The 24,469-nt window shown below is 41.1% G+C and overlaps 1 protein-coding gene across 1 annotated transcript in view; it reads left to right on the forward strand.

Annotated features, from left to right (window-relative positions):
• The window catches only part of CDK6 (cyclin-dependent kinase 6), a 292,037-nt gene that overhangs the window by 262,567 nt on the left and 5,001 nt on the right, over positions 1-24,469 (forward strand). Inside the window, exons 5-6 of the mRNA XM_006834296.1 lie at positions 17,582-17,632; positions 22,835-22,970. Of these exons, the coding sequence (XP_006834359.1) occupies positions 17,582-17,632; positions 22,835-22,970 (187 nt within the window). The remainder of the gene's footprint in view (positions 1-17,581; positions 17,633-22,834; positions 22,971-24,469) is intronic.

Here is a 24,469-nt window from a genome sequence, read left to right on the forward strand (position 1 = left end):
CAATGTAATGAAACAAGCTATATGAATGGTTGAATGTGAAGCTGATGATGTGCCCTGTAAACTTTCACTCAATCCAAAATAAAAACATTTAATTAAAAAAAAAAAAAGTAAACAAAGCTGAATAAAATTTGAACATAAAGTTTATTCTAAGCAGTCATGCCATCTACATATCTTGTTTTTGTTGTTGTTGTTGTTAAGTACCATCAAGTCGGTTCTGAGTCATAGTCACCCTGTATAGGGTTTCCAAGGAGTGACTGGTGAGTTTGAACTGCTGACTTTGTGGTTCAAACCAAACTTGCAGTCATGTGCATATCCTACAGTGCCACACCAGGACTCAGACAATTTTGGTTCCAGAAAAAGCAAATGGCTCGCAGAAACTAGGCGCAATGAGGCCTATAATGAGGAGTGGAAAATATAGATCAATATTTGGTTTTCCAGATTCCTGTGTGGCTCTGGCCTACTAACCACAAGGTGAGCTGCTCGAATCCACCAGCCTCGCCTTGGAAACCCTGTACAGGATCACTGTGAGTGGGGACTGACTCGATGGCACTTAACAGCATTCTTGGTGTGGCATTGTGGGATTAGAACCGGACCGCAAGGTCGGTTTGAACCATGAGGACAGCGGTTCAAACTCACGAGCAACTGCTTGGAAATCCTATAGAGGGTTAACTATGAGTTGGAACCAGCTCAAAGGCCCACTACAACAACAGTAATATGACTGATTGAACCCTACCCTTCCCCTTTTCAGAGATCAACTGATATGGATATCTGGTCGCTGGATGGTCTTTAGCCCTCCCCCCAGCCATATCTTTAGAAATTCAAATTCAGCATTCCAGAGGGAAGGAAAGGAAGGATCTTTAAAGCGCAGATTTGGTTTCTTGGGTAACAGAACCTCAAGATCACAGCAAGATACCTGCTATCAACTTCTCTTTTTGACTAGGTTTGTTCTATCCTCTCCCCTGTCTAGTGACAGAACTTCATCTCAGATTCTTCTCTTCACACCCTCTACCTCTTGTATCACTTTTGCCCACCACACCCTCTCCACACCCTCTTTAATCCCTTACTCTGCTTTGCTTTTGCTACACTTTTTCTCAACTTTTCTTTGTCTGTCTTCTGGGGAGCCCATCCCTGTCCTACATACCTGAATGAAGTAAGCACCTGAGGGCAGAATTCCTATATTACAAACCTCTTGCTACTTCTGTAGTTGTTCTGGAACAAGATTTTAGACTAAAGGAAATAATCACCAGCCTGGTTTTTAAATACTCATCACATGCAGGCAGACATTGTCTAGTGCCTGCAGAATGGTTAAAGCATAGCTATACGATCATGTTTGGTAAGGTGGAGGGTCAGAGGAAGACCTCCAACGTGATGGATTGGCCAAGTGGCAGCATCAGTGGACTCCAGCATGACAACAGTAGTGAGGTTGGCCCGGATCAGGCAGTGTTTCGTTCTGCTGTGCATAAGGTCGCTATGGGTTGGTACCGATTCGATGGCACCTAACAACAACAACAACATAATATATAGAACAGTATCATCACATCCAGTGTATATGTTGTTGTTATAAAGTGCTGTGGAGTCGGTTCCAACCCATAGCGACCCTGTATAGTAGTAGGGTTTCCAAGGAGCAGCTGGTGAACTTGTACTTCCGACCTTGCAGTTCGAACGGCTTTGTAGTCTGGCACATTAACCCACAGCATCACACCACGCCTATTCATATATACATATTTGCACAGTAGGTCATGCTTGCCCTTGAATTATCCAGAAATTAACACAAGAAGTAAATTTTGATAAAAGAGGAGACACTGAAGTTGATGGAAAGAAAGAACAGAAAGCCTTCTCAAGGGGAGGAATAGTAACCACTCCATAGCTATTCATTGAGTGCCAATTATGAACAGACTGGTCACTCCGTAGCTATGTACTCTGGATGCAGAGGCAATAAAAAGAGCTTCCAGTTTGGGTATAGAAACCAACAAACAAGTAATCAACATGGGTTGAAGAAGCTAGGTGAACAGCTCAGACCATAACATACAGTATATAGCAAGTACCAATGTTGTTTGTTTTTTCCTTCTAATTTCAAAATAATTAAAAACCCAGAACCCACTGCATAGAGTCAATTCCGACCCATAGCAACCCTATAGAATGGAGTAGAGCTGCTCCATAGGGTTTGGTGGTGGCGGTTGTGTGTCATCCAGTCGCTGTATAGATTTTCTAAGGCTGTCAATCATTACAGGAGCAGAACGCTTCATCTTTCTCCCTAGAAGCAACTGGTAGATTCGAACTGCTGACCTTAAACAGTTAACAGCTTATAATACACTACGATATCAGGGCTCCTTCAGAGGGTTTACAAGGCAACAAATCTTTATAGGAACAGACTGCCTCACCTTTCTCCTGCAGAGTGGCTAGTATGCATTCCAGCTGCCAGTCTTGCAGTTCGTAGCCTCAGATTTAACACACTGTGTCACCTCGACTCCTTTCAAAAATAACTGTTGTTGTTTTTAGGTGCCATGGAGTTGGTCATGACACATAGCCTGTGTATACTATAATCTGTGTAGAGTTTCCAAGGTGGGTTCAAATTGCTGACATTATGGTTCAAACCAACCTTGCAGTCCTGTGCTTATCCTACAGTGCCACTCCAAGACTCCATAATAGCTGAGTATAGGAAAATGTAGAAAACAGACAAATCATCCAGAACTTCAACATGCAGAGTAAGCACAATAGTTTTATATTGTTGTTGTTGTCAAGTGCCATTGCATCGGTTCCGAATCTTAGCGACCCTGTAAAGGGTTTCCAAGGAGCAGCTGGTGAGTTTGAACAGCCAACGGTGCAGTTCAAATAGGAGTGTGTTTACTTTATACAAACTTTTTTTATTGTTTATTATTTAATCATAATCTGATGCATCGAATGTTTAGGGACTCAGAGTACTTTAGTCAGTTGTTCAGAACATCTAGAAACACATGCCTTCAGATATATAATTAATTGAACATATGGTCAAATAAATGTTTGTCACTGTATTTTAATGCAGTTTTAATTGTTCTTTTAAATCTGGAATGTTCACTAGGAAATATAATTTTCTTAGCTACTTTTTTTAAAAAAGTTTTATTGAGATATGAAGGAGCTCTGGTAGTGTAGTTGTTACAAATCCAGCTGCTAACCTTACAGTCAGCAGCAGTTTGAAACTACCAGCCATTCCGCGGGAGAAAGATGAGGCTTTCTGCTCCCATAAAGATTTACAGCCTCGGAAACCCTGTAAAGGGTCACTATGAGTCGGAACCATTACAACGACAACATTGAGATATGATTCACATAACATGATTCACCAATTTAAACTGTTAAATTCAGTGTCTTTTTAGTATAGCCAAAAAGTTGTGAAACCACCGCTATAATCAATTTTAGAACAATTTCATCACTCCAGTAAGAAACCCTGTATGTACCCTTTAGCAATCATTCCTTATGTCCCCCAAAACTCCCCACCCTCAGCAGCTACTGATCTACTGTCTATCTCTATAGATGGGCCTATTTTGGACATTTAACACAATGGACTCATATAATATGCATTGTCTTTTGGTGACTAGCTTTTTTTACTTAGTGTGTTTTCAAAGGTCTTCCATGTTGTATAAGTACTTCATAACTTTTTATGGCTAGATAATATTCTACATGTTGCTGATCCGTTCACTGTTTGATGAACATTTGGGTTGTTTTTGCTTTTTACCTGTTTTAATAATGCTGCTATGAACATTCATGTACAGGTTTTTACATGGTCATACTTTTCAGTTCTCTTGCGTATGTACCTAAGGATTCTTAACTACTCTTTTTTGCGCATATTTTCATCAAGTTCTAAAGAATTATGCATTAGTTTGTGCTGAAACTGGTTTAAAACCTAATTAACTATCTTTTCATCCCTTTCCCCAGCTAGCTTTTTCTGCCTAGCTTTCCTAATAACACAAAATTTAAATCACGCTTCTGCTGCCAAGTCCCTCAGTTTTGATCATCTATCCTTGACTATTTTGGCATCCCTTCCCATATCTTTCTCCCTTCTAGGGTAGGTCCTTGTTGCTTTGCCCGTGCATGGTCTTTCCTTGGCCCCCTGGCTCAGTCTCCATCCCCTCTGTTTCACTAAGTAAACTCCTGCCATACTCATCTTTATAAAACATGGCTTCTACTTGAATGCTCATTGGAGTCAGTTAGACCTAATCAAAAATGTTGCTGAGTTACTTACTGAGCTGTGTTTCCTTGGACAAGTTACCTTCCTTCTCAATTATGTTGTTGTTGCTAAATGTATAGGGTTTCCAAGGAGCAGCTGGTGAGTTTGAACCATCAACCTTGCGGTTCAAACAGACTGTGAGGTGGAGTGCTTATCCTATGGCGCTATACTCTCAACTATAAAAAGAGGTTAATCAGACCACCTCCTAATATTCTGGTGAAAATAATATGAGATGACGTCAGTGAAATGCTTAGTGTGGTTCTAGATACATGGAAGTGGAGTTGATGATAAACAAATAAGGAGTGAAAGGAATGATGATGGGCACTGAATGCAGAGAACTGTGGGCAGACACTGCATATGTCCTGTGGTTCTGTCATCCACCAGTAACATGAGAGAAACTTCTATTTAATTGTCTTATACTTGTAGATCTTGTTTCCTATGAGGGGCAGAATTTAAGATTGTGTGTGTGTGAGAGAGAGAGAGAGAGAAAGAGAGAGATTGATGTTGGTATCTCCCAACACCTAATAATGTCTTATGTGCTTAGTGAGTGATCACATAATTAGGGTTTACTAAGTAAATCGATTAATTGATTGTCTCCTTAATCTGGTCATTGTAAAGTGATAAGTTAACTTTGAAAACTTAACAGATAACTCTAAAACAATGTATGGGAATGAGTATAAAATAGTAAACCGTCCCCAGGGGTAATTTTATGGAATTGTGCTGTACTCATCAAGAAAGATGGCAGTTCAAACTTAACTGCAGGTAACCTGCAAGTTGCAGAGGTGTTTATAGGATGACCCAGGACTTCCTCATCTTGCTAGTTCAATGAAAGTATTATGACTAAAGAAAATCTTACATCTACTTGTATGCATGCATCAGTTCCTTCCGTTAACAGACATATCAGTATCCATTTCTTATCTGCTGATTCCCACCAGGAATGGGGATTGTGTATAATATTTATATGTTGTTTTACTTGTTTGTTTAGAAAGCTATGTAATCTGAAACTTGGTCCCCTTTGTAATTCAGCAAGAAAAAATTCGCTTCACTGATAACAGACTTTCATACATGGAGAGTTTTCTTCTTGCTAAGACTACATACAGAGCCCTGGTGTGGCACTGCGGGTTAATGCACTGCATTAACCACAAGACTGACTGTTCAAACTCACCTGCTGCTCCTCGGAAACCCTATACGGGGTCGCTGTGAGTCGGAACTAACTTCATGGCACTTAACAACAAAAAACTACATACATACACCATGGCTCCAAACGATAACCACTGCACTATGAACCACAAGGTCGGAGGTTCGAGCCCACCAGCAGCTCCACAGGAGAGAGATGAGATTTTCTGCTTCCACAAAGATTTACAGTCACAGAAATCCTATACAAGGTTGCTATGAGTCAGAAGCAACTCGACGCACTTAGCAACAACAACAAAACATACAGATGGGAAAATGATATTGCCAATTCAGAATTAATTAGTCCTTATTAGAAATTTTGACATGTATTCTTCAGAAAGCTGCTTTTTGATCGTGAAGTTGTAGGTGCTGTGACAGGTGTAGGAAATGTAGAGAGGAAAGACACCAGTAAAAGACTATTAGACTGAATGTGACTTAGGAACTCACCATATAGTGACAAGTGGCCCGTTCCTTTCTTGATCACCTTGTGAAATACTTCACATTATCATTTCTGTCCAACAGCAGCCAAGAACAAAAGAGATGTCTCATCGTGTGTGAGTGACAGAGAGCATGTGTGAGTTTATGTTTAGTTGCCAATTACTGTAGACCTACAATGAGCTGGGTATTCTAAGAAAGCCTGTTACCATTGCTTTGAATCTGACCCAGTGATCCAATAGGACAGAGTAGAAATGCCCCACAGGGTTATCAAGGCTAGAATATTTAGGGAAGCAAACAGCCACAGCTTTCTCACCCGGAGCAGCTGGTGGTGGGTTTGAGCAATTAACCTTTTGGTTAGCAACCAAGTTCATAATCAGTGTGCCACTAGGACTTCTTGAGTATTCGTTAGATGATTTGTTTTCGTAGTTTTACTTAACTTGACCCTGTAAGGTAAATTTCGTTATCCCTGTGATGCAGTGAATTATTTAATGTCCCTTCTAGCCATGTTGTTGTTGCTAAGTGCAGTCGAGTCAGTTCCGAACCATAGCAACCCAGTACATGGTTTCCCAGGAGTGGTTGGTGCGTTTGAACCACCGACCTTGTGGTTCAAACCAACCTTGCAGTCCAGTGGTTATCCTAAAGTGCCACACCATAAGATAAGCCATCTCAAAAACAAAATGGGGAGCTTTTTACGATCAAGAGAAGGGCCAGGAGTGGAGTACCTCCTTTGGACCCCAAGATTCCTGTGCATTGACCCTCCTCCACCCAAGGACAGAAAGCTGTGACTCCAGAGGAGCAGCTGCAGCGGAACCAAGAACCAGAGCTCAAGACAGAGCCAAGGCTTCCCAGCCCACAGAGCAAGTAAAGCTGAGTGACCTTGGGCAGGAGGTTCGTTGTAGAGTGTTCGTTCCAGACATGTAATTGTGGGAGCTAAGTTTGTTGACCTGTGGGAGCTAGGGCTGAGTGCCTTCAGGCTGAGTGGTGGAGTGGTGTGCCCTGTGGGCATTTATCAGCAACCCTAACAGCGTTTGGGTCTGAACCAACTTGATGGCATGTAACAGCAACAACAAAAGAGCTTTATAACATTGCTGGAGAAGGGCAGAGGCCAGGTCCAGTGGCTGAGGGCCAGAGAAAAGTCTGTCTGTGGGCATGGCTGAGAAGAAGCTGTCCCAACTGGAAGCACTGTTCCCTGAACATTTCTGACCCTGAATTGTAGCCTGTTCACTTCCCTAATAAACCTCGTAACTGTGAGTATGGACTCTGAGGTCTGTGTGGCCACTGCAGTGAATGGCGGATCCCAGCTGAGTGAAGAGTGCTGGAGGAGGGATGGCTGGTGCTGCACATTCGCAATCTCCATCTTACAGATAAGGTGACTGATATTCAAAGAGAGTAAGTGGCTTTCTGAGGTCATATAGTGAGAAATGGCAAAAAGGGATTCCTAACCAGGACCATTCATCACCAAAATCTATGCCCTTTCCATCGATTAACAAATATGCAGTAAAATCAACTTGTTAATCAAACATAAATAAAAGAGGGGAGACAAATTAAGGCTTAAGTTCTCATGAATCCAAAAGAACATGGAGGAAAATCCTTACTAAAAAAAAACAAGAACCATGCTTGTCATCGCATGGCAATGTCTAAGGTAGTAGGACAAGATAATTGACTTTGCTAGAGTTGCCGTTGTATTTTGCAGGAATCTCACAGGGGGAAATGTGATATTTTTGTATGTATAAATGAAAATGTGTTTCTTTCATAAAGAGTTTATCTTATCAGCATTAACTATTATAATGGTGAAGGGGGATATTTAGAGGAAATAATTGGAAATAACCTAAAATTCTTTTTGATTAAAAACTACTAATAGTTTTCAGATATTTTCTCCAAAACGTTGCTTATCTCAGCAAATAAATTGGTCTCAATAGGGTGGCATTGTATTGTCCTTCCAGTAGGCTTCTCTACGTTTTGCATGGAAATTCAAAATAGGAAGAAACTCAAATTCAAGACAGAAGGAAAGCTCATGCAATAGAATATAATAGTTCTAAGAAATCATTATGGAGAAAACATTCTGAAGGAAAAAGCGAATCATAAGCTAGGTGAAGAAAAAAGAAACTGGAATCTAAAAAGAAATGTCATTCATGCAGTTTAGATCCAACAAAGTTGTTTAGCAGATAAAGTCTGTATACTGTTCACCCAATGGTTGTGAAGTGCCATCGAGTCAGTTCCAACTCACAGTGACCCTGTATAGGGTTTCTGAGGTGCAGCTGGTGAACTTGAACCACTGGTTTTGCGGTTTAAGCTGACGCTTATCCTATAGTACAACACCAGAACTCCATTCACTCAATAGAACTTGGCTCAACTACTGGAAAGTTATATAAAGAAATAAGTTGGTGGTAGAATTTGATATACTAAAATGTCTAAAAATTACCAACCTTAATGCCCTATATGGAGTCTTGGTGGGTGGACACTGTGGGTTAATGCACTGGACTGCAAAGTCAGTTTGAACCACAAGGTCGGCGCTTCAAGCTCACCAGTCGCTCCTTGGAAACCCCATACAGGGTCACTCTGGGTTGGAACCAACTCTACAGATGGCATTCAGCAACAGCAACAATGCCGTATACAATAAATGTTTTTTACACTCGAATCCAGTAAAGCAATTGCACTCTTTATTTTGGGATGTTCTTGGTGGGCATAGAAATAATCTTTCAATTTTGTTATTCAACATCCCCTCCCCCATAAATAAATAAATAGGAATCCTGGTGTGGTACTGTGGGATAAAGCACTGGACCTCAAGGTCAGTTTGAACCACAAGGTTGGCGGTTCAAACTCACCAGCCGCTCTTTGGAAACCTTGTACAGGGTCACTATAAGTTGGAACCGACTCGATGGCACTTAACAACAACTATAAAAATACAAAAACAGACTTCAGATTTGCTACTCTTGGTAGAATATATCTCTGTTGCTAAGTTTATCTTTAGTTACTTTTAAAGAATCAGTAAGTATGTCACTTACTAATTGGAAAAGGAGGTACTGTGTTTAAAAGCAGACAAGATGGTAATTGCTTAGTGGATCCTCTCCCTACAGTGACTTGGAAAAATGCATGACTTGTGTCTTTTATGAGCCTCTATCTGGTGATAAGCAGAGCATTGCTTTCCCATAAGCATGTCCTAGAACTTCCATGTCGGCCAGTTCTTTTGGGCATAGTAATCTGGATTTTCTTTTACTGTCTTTTGATGCTTCCTGATTCACTCAGTATTTTGCCCACGGTGGTGGAAGTGGTTATGTGTAATGGAGTCGGTTCCAACTCATAGGAACCCTATATAGGTTTCAAAGGCTGTACATCTTTATGAGAGCAGAGAGCTTCATCTTTCTCCGACAGAACAGCTGGTAGTTTTGAACTACTGACCTTGAGGTTCGCAGCCCAACTCGTAACCACTATGGTCCTTTTGGTAAAGTAGAGGGAGTGACAAAGAGGAAGACTCAACAAGGTGAATTGGCACAATGGCTGCAACAAAGGGCTCAAACACAGCAATTGTGAGGACAGCGCAGGACTGGATGGTGATTCATTCTGTTATGGATAGGGCAACATACAAGAAGGGACAGAGCAATATACAAGAAGAGGGAGATTAGCAGAAGAATGATGAAGACAGGTGAAGACACAGGGAGGTATGCATGGGCTAAAGGGAACAGAGGTAAATAGTGATTATATATACAACTGGTAACGTAGTGGTTACGAATCGGGCTACTAACCTCAAGTTCGGCAGTTCGAAAATACCAGCTGTTCCACAGGAGAAAGGTAAGCCGTTCTGCTCCCGTAAAGATTTACAGCCTTGGAAAACCCTGTACAGGGTCGCTATGAGTCGGAGCCAACTCCACGGTACTTAACAACAACAACATACAACCTTGAAACAATAGTGTTCTGTGTGTAGATACATGGACAGAGACATAGACTGAATGGGTGTAGGAGGGAGAGTGGGATATAAATATATTTATATATCATACAAATATGTAAGATTTTGAAAGGGGACATTTGTATATGGGTAACCACAGGGGGAAAACGGGACAACTGTTGTTGCATGGAGGGGATTGTAATCATTGAGATGAAACTAAGTGTAGGATTTGTTGAATGTAAAATTGATGAACTTATCTATATAAACTTTCATTCAATTAATAATTTTAAACAAAGAGAAAGGGAACTAAACAAACATTTAAAAAAAAAAAAAAAAATACTGGTGGCATAGCTTCCAGCAACACAGCAACACACAAGCCACCACAATATGATCAGTCCAAGCCATGGTATTTTCAGTTGCCTCATATGCGTGTGAAAGTTGGACAGTGAATAAGGAAGACTGTAGAAGAATGGATTATTTGAACGGTTGTGTTGGGGAAGAATATTAAATGTACCATAGACTGCCAGAAAGAACAAACCAATCTGTGTTGGAAGAAGCACAGCCTGAATACTCTTTTGAAGCCAGGATGGCGAGACTTTGTCTCTGATTGTTGTGTTAACAACAAGAGCGACCCTGTATAAGGTTTCCAAGAAGCAGCTGGTGAGGTTGAACTGCCAACCTTACATCCAAATGGCTTTGCAGTCTGGTGCATTAACCCACAGTGCCAAACCAGGACTCCTTGTCTCTGATACTTCTCTATATTATCAGGAAGGACCAGTTCCTGGAGAAGGATATCATGTTTGGTAAAGTAACAGGTCAGCAAAAACAGAGAAGGACCCCCAGGAAGATGGACTGGCACAGTGGCAGCAGCAGTGAGCTGAAGTGTAAGAACTGTGAGGCTGGCGCAGCACCAGACGGTGTTTTGTTCTGTTGTGCACAGGGTCACTGTGAGTCAGAACCAACTCAACAGCACTCAACAACATGAAGCACTGTTTTGTATTGTGCAAGGGAGCTTCAAAAGTTCATGGGGGAAATCCCATTATCTTTTTATTCCATTTTCCACAAACTTTTTGAAGTCCCCTCATACATAGGGTCACTATGAGTGAGAATCAGCTTGACAGTATTTCCAGGAGAGGTTGACTTTTAGGAGATAGAGGAAAAACAGAGTTGCAAGTTATCTTTTACCTACTCAGATTGTCTCTGTCCACCTCTGTCTCATCTTCAGTCTTCCTGTTGCCTTTATTCTCTCCTCATTTTGTTCCTCCAACCTCTACTTCCTTCCAGCTCGGTTCTAAGTCATGGTAATAAAGAATCAGCCAATTCTGACTCAGAGGCGTGTGTGTATGTTTTTTATCTAAAATATGGAGTCCTGCTGTGGCGCTGTAGGATAAGCACTCAACTGCAAGGTCGGTTTGAACCACAAGGTTGGCAGTTCAAACTCACCAGACACTTCTCAGAAACCCTATACAGGGTCACTGTAAGTTAAAACCTACTCAGCGGCATTTAGAAACAACAACAAAATATGCCACCAATTATGTGGATTTAAGAATATTTAACTTAGCTGATATGAAGATGGAATAATTGCTCAAAATAACCTCAATGAAAATACAGTCCTATGTGTTTCCTCAGTACGTGGTACACACAGGTTACAGACCTGATATAATCCAGACTCTTGCTAGAGCCTTCTTTAATGACTGATTGTGTCCTATAAGGGTCCTGTGGTGGTCTTAGTCTGGTATCTCAGCACAGCATCCATCCAGCAGAGCACACCCAAGAACTCATCGTGATGAAAGATTGCATTTCTCTTCTGCATCCTTTGCACCCCGCTCTGTGCCCCTGATGTGCATATTGCCCTCATTCGTAAAATCCAGCTCATGCATATGAGGGTGCTGCAAAATGTTCCTGGAAAAACGGAATTAGAAGATAACAGAAATTTTCCACAGATTTATTGAAGCTTCCTCGTACTATTCATAGTTTTTAACTGGAAAGAAAAAAAGAAAGAGAGAAGAAAAAAACCTGAATAGATTGTTTTGTTTTTTAAGTTTTTATTGTGAACTGAGTGAAAGTTTATAGGGCAGATCATTAGTTTTACTTTCAATAAATCATACACCTTGTTTCATTACAATGATTATAATCCCCTCCATGTACCATGAGAAAACAGTATTTCTCTCTATTCACGCTAGCTCTTTTTTTTTTTTAACACTCAGGCATATATAATAATTTACACCTCCAAAGGGCACATTCTGCAAGTCTGTCTCCTGGCTGCCAGCTCTTAGTCCCTCTCTTCCCATAAATCTGGAGTCCTCAGCAGCTCCCTCTCTTCATGTCCCCATCACTGCCTCCATCTCTGGTGTCACTGCTTCTCTGGATAAGGTCTGCATTCCACTTGTGCTCTTCTCCCTTGATGTCCTAGAGCCTTTTGTGCTTCTGAACTATAAGATTAACCACTCCCCTGTTTTTGTTACAAAACTTCTATCTTTATCATTTTGACAGTCGAAATTAGTCATGATTACTCTTATTCACTATTGAATCATAAGAATCTTATCCCCATCTCTTTTCACCAGACCCATCTAGACAAGATGAAAGCTATTCAGTGGGGACTCTTTCATCCCCCCACACACTCTTAAACTAAACTCCCTCTTGAAACGTTGTAAGCCAGTCACTTCATGTCTCCATAATCCCCTCATTTAGGTAACCAATATCTAAGTTGCCCATTTCTATTTACCCTGAGTACAGAAGGTATAGCATTGATACTTGATGTGAAGACTCCTCCTCCTATGTTGATATTTAGAGTCCTGGTGTGGTGCTGTGGATTAATGCACCAGACTGTAAAGCCGTTTGAACTGCAAGGTCGGCAGTTCAAGCTCATCAGCTACTCCTTGGAAACCCTATACAGGGTCACTATGGGTCAGAATAACTCAACAGCATGTAACAACAACAACCTCCATGAGTAAGGCACTCTGATAGCGTAGTGGTTATAAATCAGGCTGCTAACCTCAAGGCCGGCAGTTCGAAACTACCAGCTGTTCCATGGGAGAAAAATGAGGCTTTCTGCTCCCCTAAAGATTTGCAGTCTCGGAAACACTGTGCAGGGTCACTATGAGTTGGGAACAACTCCATGATACTTAACAACCTCTGAGAGTATAGGTCAAGTTCATCAAATTGTAGCAATATAACCTCGTTTCCTGTATCAAAAATTGTTTATGTTTTTAATCTTCCTCTAGGCGAGTTCTGATTATGAAGCTATCGAGGCTAGGTCAAATGAGTACTATCTGCAAGTTTGGGTGTTCTTGTGTATCTCTCCTCACTTAATATCAGCTGGATGCTTCACTCTCAGCTTTAGCTCTCTGTGGCTATGTCCTTGTCCATGGACTCAGGTGTTCCCAGGTCTCACCACACTTCAGACCAACCAGCCCTTCCTCTTCTCTCTCTCATCTCCAGGTCAACGAGAATCTATGGAACGTGGTTGAACTCAGCCCCTGAATAGATTGTTTTAAAAATTTGTTCACATTCATCGCTTACTTCTTGGTCAGCTGAGAGTCTCAATTCAAGTTAGATATGATTTTCCCCTTCACGTGACTCCTTTCCATTGTCTTGTGACTATGTCTTTGCATCCAAAGATCTATTTCATACAAGTTAATTGCTTGCATTCAGGGCAAGTTACTAGAACACCAAGTTGTACACCAGCACTTCCTAAGGACATGAAAGTCAGTCTGAGCTCTACACTGATGCTGCCACAAAGTTTCTAGTATTTCCCATAGCAACTTTTGATGAGTGGTCACAGAACAATAAATGTAACGCAGACCCTCTGCTTGCTGCACTCCTTATTCAAGAAGGTCACACTGATGGACCTATTTTAACTCTAGGGTGGCAAGCACATTGCATGTTTTAGCTGAAACATGGGACAACTCTAACCAATAAAGATAAAACTTGTGGTTCTTGTGATAGACTAGAAGACCTGGAAGTCCTCTGCTCCAATACCCAGTAAATGAAATAAAATAAGCATAGTGGAGCTAGCGAGAACGCCAAGGACATTGCTGGGGGCCAGGAATGAAAAGGGAGCAAGAAGCAGAAACAGTAATGCTTGCAGCACTGCTACAGCTGAGCTCTGGCATGGATTTCAATGCCTGATGGAAACAGGAGATGTTTTTATGCCTTTGCCTAGGAGAAGCACCCATTCAAGTAGGTGCTCTTGGTTTAGTTCCTAGCAGTGGCCCATTATTCTCCAAGGGAATTAATTGTGTTCCTGCCTCTGTTGGACACCAGTATTCTTCAAAAAGGGTAAGGGGCCCGAGATGCTATATAGCCATTTAACCAACTTATCTAATTAACTGCCCTTCTCTGTACAATCTATAAGCTACTGATCAATGTTCTGGCACCCACCACTATAGTTGTTTGATATCTATGCCTAACCCTCACTGGACACTAAACCCACTGCCATGGACTCTATTCCAATTCAAAATGACTCTACAGGACAGAGTAGAGCTGACCCTTAGAGTGTCTGAGACTAAATCTTTACAGGAGCAGACAGCCTCATCTTTCTCCCTTAGAATGGCTGGTGGTTTTGAACTGCCAACTCTACAGTTAGTAGCTCAGTGCTTAACCATTGGCCACCAGAGCTCTTTATATCTAGCAAGGAGGGGTCAATTTATGCCTCACCTTCATTATGCTCATTATACTTAGTGTTGTAACTTCATAATTTAATTTGATATTATAGAAACATGAAATAAAACTGTGGAAGAAAGAGAACTATTATTTCTATAAAACCTAAGTATATTTTGTATTAAGACACTTGCAAAGCAATTTGAGTCCAGAACTCCCCAGGTACTACTGTGAGACACCCTAGTCCTTGGCTAAATGCTCTCCTTGTGATATTTCACCCCAGAGGCTGAGCTGTGTTAACTCTGTCTGGTTTCCAGGAACTCTAATAACCTTAATAAAATGATTACAACATAGTAATGACACATAAAGTCTTTGGGAATGGACAAAACTTGGTTTGAATTTTAATTCTGCAATTTGCTCTTTGTCCTTAGGTAAGTCTATGTCCTTAGGTAAGTCACGTAACATCTCTAATTAGGAATGTTCCTCATAGAATTTTTGTGAAAATTGAACGAAATAATGTTTGGGGTACACTTGACACCATGCCACATACAAAGTTAGCACTCAGGAAATGACAGCTGTTAAGTTTCCATCTTCTGGGTTTAAACTTTTTTTTTTTTGCTATCTCTTAAGCCCTGTCTGGACATATTTCAGAACCCAGCTCCATGATTCTTTATGAATTTGCCTGTATTACTGATATTCTGTGAATTTCCCCCAAGGAATTCTTTTTCATTGCTCTTGAAAATTATTACTTTCAAGAATAAAAGCCTAAATAGAAACTTGTTGTTATTGTCATGTGCCGTGGAGTCGATTCCGACTCATAAGGACCCTGTACAGGGTTTCCGAGGCTGTAAATCTTTACGGGAGCAGAAAGCCTCATCTTTCTCCCGCAAATAGAAACTATAACTGAGCAATTTTTCAAGTGCCTTCTAGTTCATGAAATGCAATCACTCATCATATGTGACCTGCATAGCAAGTTTATTTATTGTACATAGAAAATGTTTAATTGATCTAGAAATTTGATATGTAGCATAAAATATGATTTTTTTTAAAAAATTAGATATTAAATGGGAACCACAGGAAGGAAATGGGATGAGATGGGGATTGTAAACAATGACACGAATTGTTGAATAGAAAACAAATTTACTCTGTAAACCTCACCCAATTCACAATAAAAAGCTAAAACACACTCACACAATTGTTGTTATTGTTGTTAAATGCTGTTGAGTCAGTTCCAACTCACAGCAACCCTGTGTAGGGTTTCTTAGAAAGGCTGATGGGTGTGGAATGCCAACCAGTTCTGTGTTTATCCTACAGCACCACACCAGAACACCAGGGCTCACAAGTATATACAAAGTACCTACAGCACCGTGCACAATTTTACTTGGCTTTGTATATACCTGTGAGCCCTGGTGTCGTGGTGTGGTGCTGTGGGTTAATGTGCCAGACTGCAAAACCTTTGAACTGCAAGGTTGGCAGTTCATGCTCACCACTTGCTCCTCGGAAACCCCATACAGGGTTGCTATGAGTCGGAACCGACTCAATAGCACTTAACAACAACAACAGTGAGCCCTGGTGTGGTGCTGTAAGATAAGCACTTGGCCACAAGGTCGGTTTGAACTGCATGACCGGTGGTTCAAACCTACCAGCTGCTCCTTGAAAACCCTACACATGCTCACTATTGAGTCAAAACCAACTGGACAGCATGTAATAACAACAACCACCTTTAATGTTCACAAATCAGGCTGAGAACCTTAAGATCAGCAGTTTGAAACTACCAGCTTTTCCACAGGAGAAAGATAAGGCTTTCTGCTCCCATAAAGATTCATAGACTCGGAAACCCTGTACAGGGTCGCTATGAATTGGAACCAACTTGATGGCATTTAACAACAACAATGAGCCCTGGTGTGGTGCTGTAAGATAAGCACTGGGCCACAAGGTCGGTTTGAACTGCTTGACCCACTCACCAGTTTGAACTGCATGACCAAACCTACCAGCTGCCCCTCAAAAACCATATACATGCTCACTATGAGTCGAAACCAACTCGATGGCATGTAATAACATAAACCACCTGTAATGTTCACAAATCAGGCTGAGAACCTTACGATCCGCAGTTCGAGACTACCAGCTTTTCCGCAGGAGAAAGATGAGGCTTTCTGCTCCCATAAAGATTCATAGCCTCAGAATCCCTGCACAGGGTCGCTATGAATTGTAACCGACTCCATGGCATACAACCACCACCCCTGTAATGTTCAAGCACTAGGACAAGCATTAAGGGAAAACCAAGAGGAGTCCCTGCCCTCAAGGGGCACTGATCTATTTTGGAAAGTGCCAAAAATGTCACGGAGCAAGCTCAATCAAATACTCAGAGTAGACAGTGAGACTGTGGCTTTAGAAGAGGACACACTGTCTCTGCAGCCCTGAATTGGTGCTGTGCCTCAAAGCTAGGAGAAAGGGAAGGGATCTAATCAGAAAAATAGACCCAGAGGGCGTTGACTAGAGCATTTTGACAAACTGAAGACGAGAGTCCCATGAGGAAGCACTGTGAGAGCAAAGTGCTGACGAAAGGGTGCTCTGGGGAGGAACAGTTTCAAAGAACCCCCTGGTTTGAGACAAGGACGGTGGTGTCCTTCACCAGGTCACCAAATGTAGGAGAACTTTACACTCAGGCTGAGCAAAAGAGGGCGGCAGTGGTGTTAGTTGAGCCCGTGGACAACAGAAGAGTACTGCCCAGTCCTGTGTGATCCCCATGGTCAGTTGTGGATCAAACCATTGTGATTCATAGACGTTTATAGGCTGGGTTTTGGAAGTAGATGGCGGACCCTTTTTTCCTAATCGATCTTAGTCTAAAAGTTCTATGAAATCTGTTCAGCACCATGTAAGTCTCCGTTGACAGACAGTGGAGAAGCATTGGAATACTGCAGTTAGAATTATTGTGTGACTACTCATGGTTGTGTAACTGGGGAGTTTTACCATACAGGTGACGCCTTGGGATGGTACTGTAGGATAAGCACTAGACTGCTAACCTCAAAGTAGGCAGTTCAAACTTACCAGTCATTCCTTGGAAATACTATACAGAGTTGCTATGAGTTAGAACCATCTTGATAGCACTTAACAACAACAAAAGTAACATGAAAGAAAAACTTATTTATCAAAGAAAAGATGTCTTCATTCTTTTTCGCTACCCATAAAGAATGTTGTACTTCCTGTTAGAAAATAATAATGACAAATATGATGAAATTGTAACCTAAGAAAATTCCTTGTTTAAATGTATCTTTATTTTTTAGGCCTCTCTTTCGTGGAAGTTCAGATGTTGATCAACTAGGAAAAATCCTGGAGTAAGTAATAACTCTTGATTTTACATCAGCATCCATAGCATTAAACTTGACTTTCCTCTGATGTTTATATAATGTGGATCTCTGGCCTTTCTTACCCTGAGCTACAGTGCACACAGGCTGATTTACTTACTAGTTGTGTGGTGAGTGGGGGCTCAGGAGAAGAGTTGTTTCAGAGTCCATCATGACATGTGTGGCTTACCTGCTCTGCCCTGAAAACTGTACGTTGCTTCTGTGGGTGTTTTTGCTGCTTTTCTTTGCTTGACTGAGCTCCAGTTTTTTCTTTACTATGTATTGTTTGTTTGTGGTCACTTCAGATACACCCACCATGAAAGGTACCGTGCTTGGCAACCTGGTCATCCATCCCTGCCCGGTGGGTTTACTGGCCCTATTGAATATCCTTGGTTATCCAGGTCAATTTTTGCAGAGTTTTGTTCTGTTTTCTTGGGCAAAGGGTGGTATGCTACACAATCCCATTTTTCTTTGGAGCACCTCAATAAGAAACAAGAATCGTAGGTTCCAGTCCTGGGTTTGTGATGCGTAACTGTGCGACATTGAGCAAGTTATTTAAAACACCCTATAAATGGAAGGAGAGGGACTGGGTGCTGATGGCCAGGAGGCAGAATGTGTCCTTTAGTTGTTTAAATTATTATATATTCCTTAGTGTTTTTGTGTACACTCCCTCCCCGCCAAAAAAAAACAACAACAAAGGGAATGGAAGCAAATACTATTGAATGATGATGCATGGAGGAGATTGTAATCATTGCAATGAAACGGTGTAAAGCTGATGTTCTCCCATGTAAACTATCACTCAGTTCACAATAAAAACTTTAAAAAAAAAACAAAAACCCTATAAAGTGATTTAAAGATGTTAGCTTTTATTATTTAACCTTTTTGTTCCTTAACATATTTATGTGAGAAGACAGCTCTGGACCTAACCTTCTCTTTCAGATCCTTCCTTGTACTCAGATTCTTTGGTTCCAGTTGTCTGTACATAGCTGATGAGTTGCAAAGTTCCACCCAGGTCTACAAGTTTGTGCATACAAGGAGATAGATGCTTTCATGTCTCCAGATTGTAAAGGCCTTTTCTTCCCACCAGGCATGCAGTGTGGCATCATTTTGTTGATTCAGGCATTGGCAAAGCCCCTTTGGAATTGTAATGAAAGAATAAGAAAGTAGGTGAGCCAGGCCAAAAAGGACCCTGACCATTGCTCTGTGGCAATTTATAAGAATCTCAGTGGCCTTTCTAATGTTTGTAGCCTGTAAAGCTGTAAAGGAAAAGTGTCCCTAAAGAACAGAATTACACCTTTAACACTATATACTTTATTATACTCAAACATGACTGCTTAAAGCAGTGGAATGAAGACTTTTTTTGGTGACTGGGAGCCTTCCCAGCAGATTCTGTCATTGCCAGTGCCACCACTAAGTCAGAACCCAGTGACTTTAAGACATGAAGAATATTTGCCAGTTTTCTTGTTTGAGACACTCCAAATCCAGGACTGCTTCATTACTGCTGCATCTACTACTTTAATATTGTTGTTGTTGTTCAGTGCTGTTGAGTCGATTCTGACTCATACCAACCCTTGTTTAGGGCTTCCAAGGAGCAGGTGAGTTTGAACTGCCAACCTTGTGATTTGCAATTCAGTGCTGATAGTATAGCGCCACACCAGGAGTTCATAAGATGACTGAATTCAGCACAAAGCTTTTATGTTACTCCCCTGCTTTTGAATATCAAGTTCTTTAATCATATAGTTACGAACTACATGTTGAGTATATATGAAGAAAAGATGGGGCCTCTTCTTCCCCATGACTATTGAATATATTTTGTGTGCATGTGATCTTGAAGAGGGAACTATGAAAGTCCCTCTGTTAAAAGGAAAAGTAATCTATATTAAAACCAGCTTGTCAGGCACCTGCTCTTCCTCTCTTAATACCACCTGGGAGTTCTGTTTACCTCCATCACTGACATCCTCAATCTTGTTAACACTGTTAATGCCCATTAAACCAGTGAGAAGGACCACAAGGAACATTTGACAGTTAAGTTTCACTTGCTTCCAAGCAAAGGCTAGGGAGCCCTGGTAACATAGTGGGTTACAAGTTGGACTGCTAACCTCAAGGTCAGCTGTTCAAATCTACCAGCAGCCTCACAGGAGAAAGATGAAGCTTTCTGCTCCCGTGAAGATTTGCAGCTTTAAACCCTGTACAGGCTTCGCTGAGTTGGGACCAACTCCCCTGTCACTGAGGGGGGTCAGTTTCACTTTTGTCAAAGGTCTGGCACACCAAGGTTGCCAATAGAAAAGAAGCTGTAAAGTTTTATATGTTTTGTGCTTTTTGAGCACAGTTTGCATCTTATTTTCTGACAGTGTTGCATGAACATTATCTTTTATTTCCTATGAATGCTTTACCTTGACAGAGAAAAGGGACAATGCTGCACCCTAGTGTCACTTCACAGGTACTTGAAAATGATTTCTGTCCCTGCAACCACTGCCATTTATAGGATTTATGCCTTGTCAGTCTTCCCATTATAAATGTCAGCTTTCAAGGCTTTTATTCAGCTGTTCAAATAGTGAAATTTGATGCAAGCAGTTTTTAATGGGCCTATCAGAATTTCTCAATGCCATAAATATTCATACTAGACATTAAATTAATTTGTTGTTTTTTTAAGGAAAGCCATGTTCACATACTCTTAAGTGAGAAAATGGTTTCTGTGTTTAGGAAGACTTATACTTTCAAAAACCAGCAAGGAGTTTGAAAGTGAAACAATGCTTTTTAGTCCAAGGCATTGTAGAGCATTTTTAGGAGCAGTATCATAGTTAAATGGAAACAAAATATTGGTTTTGGAATAGGATTGCTGGGCTCTGTGCCTTGGAATTCATTGTGTGTGACTTTGGCAGTTCATTTCATTCTTCTTTCTCAATTTTCCCATCTATAAAACGGGAATAATAATGCCTGACCTATGTATCTTAATCTGTTGCTACAGGAATCAGAAGAAGTGATCAATTTAAAAACACTTTTTAAAGTTATATATATAAATGTACGTGTATATTTAACTATATGCCACAAGTTATTGTTGTTAAGTGCTGTCCAGTCTCTTCCGACTCATACCAACCCTGTATAGGGTTTCCAAGGAGTGACTAGTGATGGTGAGTTTAAACAGTGGACCTTGTGGTTCAAACTGACCTTACAGTTCAGTGCTTTATCCCACAGTACCACACCACAAATACATGTATATATGTGTGTGTGTGTGTGTATAATTAACACGCTATTTCTCTGAAGACTTTTGTCATTCTAGTTTCCATATTACAAGATTTAACTGCAAATTGAGATATTCAAACATGTAAATAAAAAGATTTTAAACTATAAAAGTTATAACAAGCAATTTCTAGGTGACTGTACAAAACATTGATACAAAGATGGCTAAAGGGCCAAAAACGAATGAAAGAAAGTGTCAAAGAACCTTTAATAAGTATTCTTCTTTCTTCTGCCCATCCCATTCTTTCCAAATGCACACATTTGTACGTTTCCTTTAATAATTCGAGTGGTATTCTAGTTGTCTTCTTTTTACTCCTATTTCAGGACTTGCCATTAAAACACACTTCCCTATTGCTCATTGTGTCGTTTCTGTTCATCTTAACAAATAAATCCGTGTGTCTGCTGTCTCTACCTCACTAACAGGTAGACAGACAAGATCAAGGAGTCTTGTGTGTCTAAGGACACAGAGGTCTGTTCATTGTACATGAGGTCTCTGGCCTGGGCTCTGCTGAGGTGTCAGGAAAGAAGGGACTAAGTCCTACAAAGGGTCTATGACTTTTACTGCCACATCTTCCCAAAACCTCAAATTAATTCATGAGAACACCATTCCACGGACCTTAATCCCAGCAAATACAGACCAAGGAGAAGACAGGGCTGTACCAATTCTAACTGTAGTTAAAATAATTTAGTACAGTATTTGAATAGTCATATGTGCAGAACATTTTATTGTCCACAGAGTTTTTATTTTTTTAGTTCAGAATTAAACACATTCTATGTGAGATGTTGTTATGAGTCAGAACCAACTCGACAGCACTTTAAGAACAACAGCAATAATGTAGATGTAAGTCTCTGCATTCCCTAATTGTCCTTGTTCAAACCTATTTGCTTCTAATACATGATTTTTCTTTGGAAACTCTCAATCATATCTAGTGTATGCATTGTCTCGGAGCACCGGCCTGTTAATGTTTCTGAAGAACCTTCTGCCACACATCAGTGGAACTCAAGCTGTTCCTATTTTTACTGTTGTAGTGATGCATTTCCTACGTATTTTGGATTAATAACATTTTCTTACTATGATACTAATGGGTAATGTATTAATATTACCAAGTACTGTGTATGTCAGGCACTGTCCTATGTGTAAATCGCCACGAATCCTTACAACAACTGCAAATTATTCTCCTAATATAAATAAGAAAACACACTCACAGAGGTGAAGTAATGTGTCCTTAATCACACAGCCAATAAGTGGGTGAATGTAGTATTTTAACTCAATTCTACCTATTTCTAAAGCCTGTGCTCTTTTTAGCACTCGATGGTCTCTCCATGAATCTGATGCCAGGATGACTTTCAGGGCAAACATAAATGCTATCCATTTTGTTTATTGTTTGCTCACTTTTGAATATCATAGATTTCCTTTACATATATTTTAAAAAAAGTTAGCATAGGACAAGACTGTCATAGCTACTACCCTGACTGTCTGTGTGATTCCAATGTATGTACATTATTACTGTTTGGGGAAGTATTCTGTAATCAAAAATGCAACCAAATGTAAGTGTTAATAAACCATGTGGGATGAGCATGATGAGAGCATGCTGATACTGTGATGTTCAATCAAAACACTAAAAGCACTTGGGCATAGACTAACACATGACCTCCCCCTGTGCATCCTCCAGGACTTGCCCCCTGGTGGTATACTATGTTCCAGGTTTACATTACCTCTTAGATTCAATGTCTGTGTTGCCACTGTGATCTCCTTTCTCTTCCCAGTGAAGTTTGTGATTCTGCTGCGAGGTCACCTTCTCCCGGATAGTCACCATATTGCAATAGGACAGAGAGATACCTGGGGCTCTACAGCTCCAGTACCTGTCCCTCAGACTTCGCCTTCATCTATAGTTTGATGGGAAAACAGCTTTGAAAATTAGCAGCTAATGCTTGTGTTTGTTTTGTTTGTAGCATAATTGGACTCCCAGGAGAAGAGGACTGGCCTCGAGATGTTGCCCTTCCCAGGCAGGCGTTCCATTCTAAATCTCCTCAACCGATTGAGAAGTTTGTAAGCGATATTGATGAACTAGGCAAAGACCTACTTCTGGTAAGTTAATGCATAGTTGGTCTACACTGTACTGATGCAAGACGTGCCCTGTCTAAGCCAGATGTGGTGGGCACAAGAGTCAATTCAGCAAGGGCTACAAGCAGCATGCACCCCAACCACACAGCACAGGAGGCCACAGTCTCTTCAGGTTTTGTTTTCTCATCGGGAGTAGCTGCTGGCTTTTGATTCTAGATTGTTGTCTTCACTTCTTATGGAAAGAAAAAAACCCGATGCACACCCTTTTTTTGTGTGTGTGAGTTATGTGATAGTTTACATGGGAGAACACCAGTTTTACATTCACGCTATCGTATTTTGTTTCATTGCAATGATTATAATCCCCTCTGTGCATCATCAAACAACCACAGGCCTGCCCCCTGGTCATCAGCACACGGTCCCTCTCCCTCCCTGAGTCCAGGGTCCCCATCTCTCCCTGTCATCGTCTCTGCCTCCATTTCTGGCATCACTGCTTCTCTGGGTAGGGTCCTATACTCCACTCTTCTCCCTTGATGTTCCCAGGGACCTCCACTCCTAGACTGCAAAATCAACCACTCCCCTCCTTTTGTTACAAAATACCTACCTTTACATTTCCAACCCTCACAGTCAGTCCTGATAACAATTATTCACTATTGTACCACAAGAGTCTTAACACCATCTCCTTTCATCAGCCCCGTCCCAACAGGTTAGAAACCACTCAGCGGAGATTCTACCTTACCCCCTACCCTCTGGAACTAGGCTCCCTCTTGAAAGCTTGTAACCCAATCACTTCTTGCCTTTGTAGCTCCCCCATTTTAGGTAGCCAGTGTGTAAGTTGCCCATCCCTGTCAATCCTGTGTACCGACAGGGTGGGAATGATCCTCGCTGTAAGGATTTGTTCCCTCTTTTGAGCTGTTCATCATATTGTAGCAGATTACTCTTTTTTTTTCCCTCTTCTTTCTTTTTCTAGTCGAGTTGTGATCATCCAGTCATTGAAGCCAGGTCAAGTGGGTATGGGTGTTCTTGTGCATCCCCCCTCACTTCCAGTCCACACTCTTGAATTCGTTATAGTTTTCATTCATTTGAACATGTGCTTCCTTTCAACTAAGTATTATGTTTCCCTGTTTAGAGTTTCATCAAGCTTAGTAGCTTGATAGCTAGTTTAATGTGCCTTTTCTTAAATCAAGTAGCTCGGATGCACTGCTAACCACCAGGTCGATAGTTCATATCCACCAGCCACTCTGCAGGAGGAGAATACAGCTGTCTGGTGGGTGGTGCGGTGCTATGGAATAATACACTGGACCTCAAGGCCAGTTTGAACCACAAGGTCAGTGGTTCCAATTCACCAGCCACTCCTCAGAACCCCTATACAGGGTCACTATGAGTCACTATAGAACCAACTCAGCGTCACTTAACAACAACTATAAAGATTTACAGCCTTGGAAGCCCTATAGAGGGTCACTATGAGTCAGAATCGACTCAGTGGCAGTGGGTTTTTTTCTTAAATAGGCACATCTTTGGAAACC

The sequence above is a fragment of the Chrysochloris asiatica genome, unplaced genomic scaffold (assembly GCF_000296735.1).
Source record: "Chrysochloris asiatica unplaced genomic scaffold, ChrAsi1.0 scaffold00010, whole genome shotgun sequence".
Lineage (NCBI taxonomy): Eukaryota > Metazoa > Chordata > Mammalia > Afrosoricida > Chrysochloridae > Chrysochloris > Chrysochloris asiatica.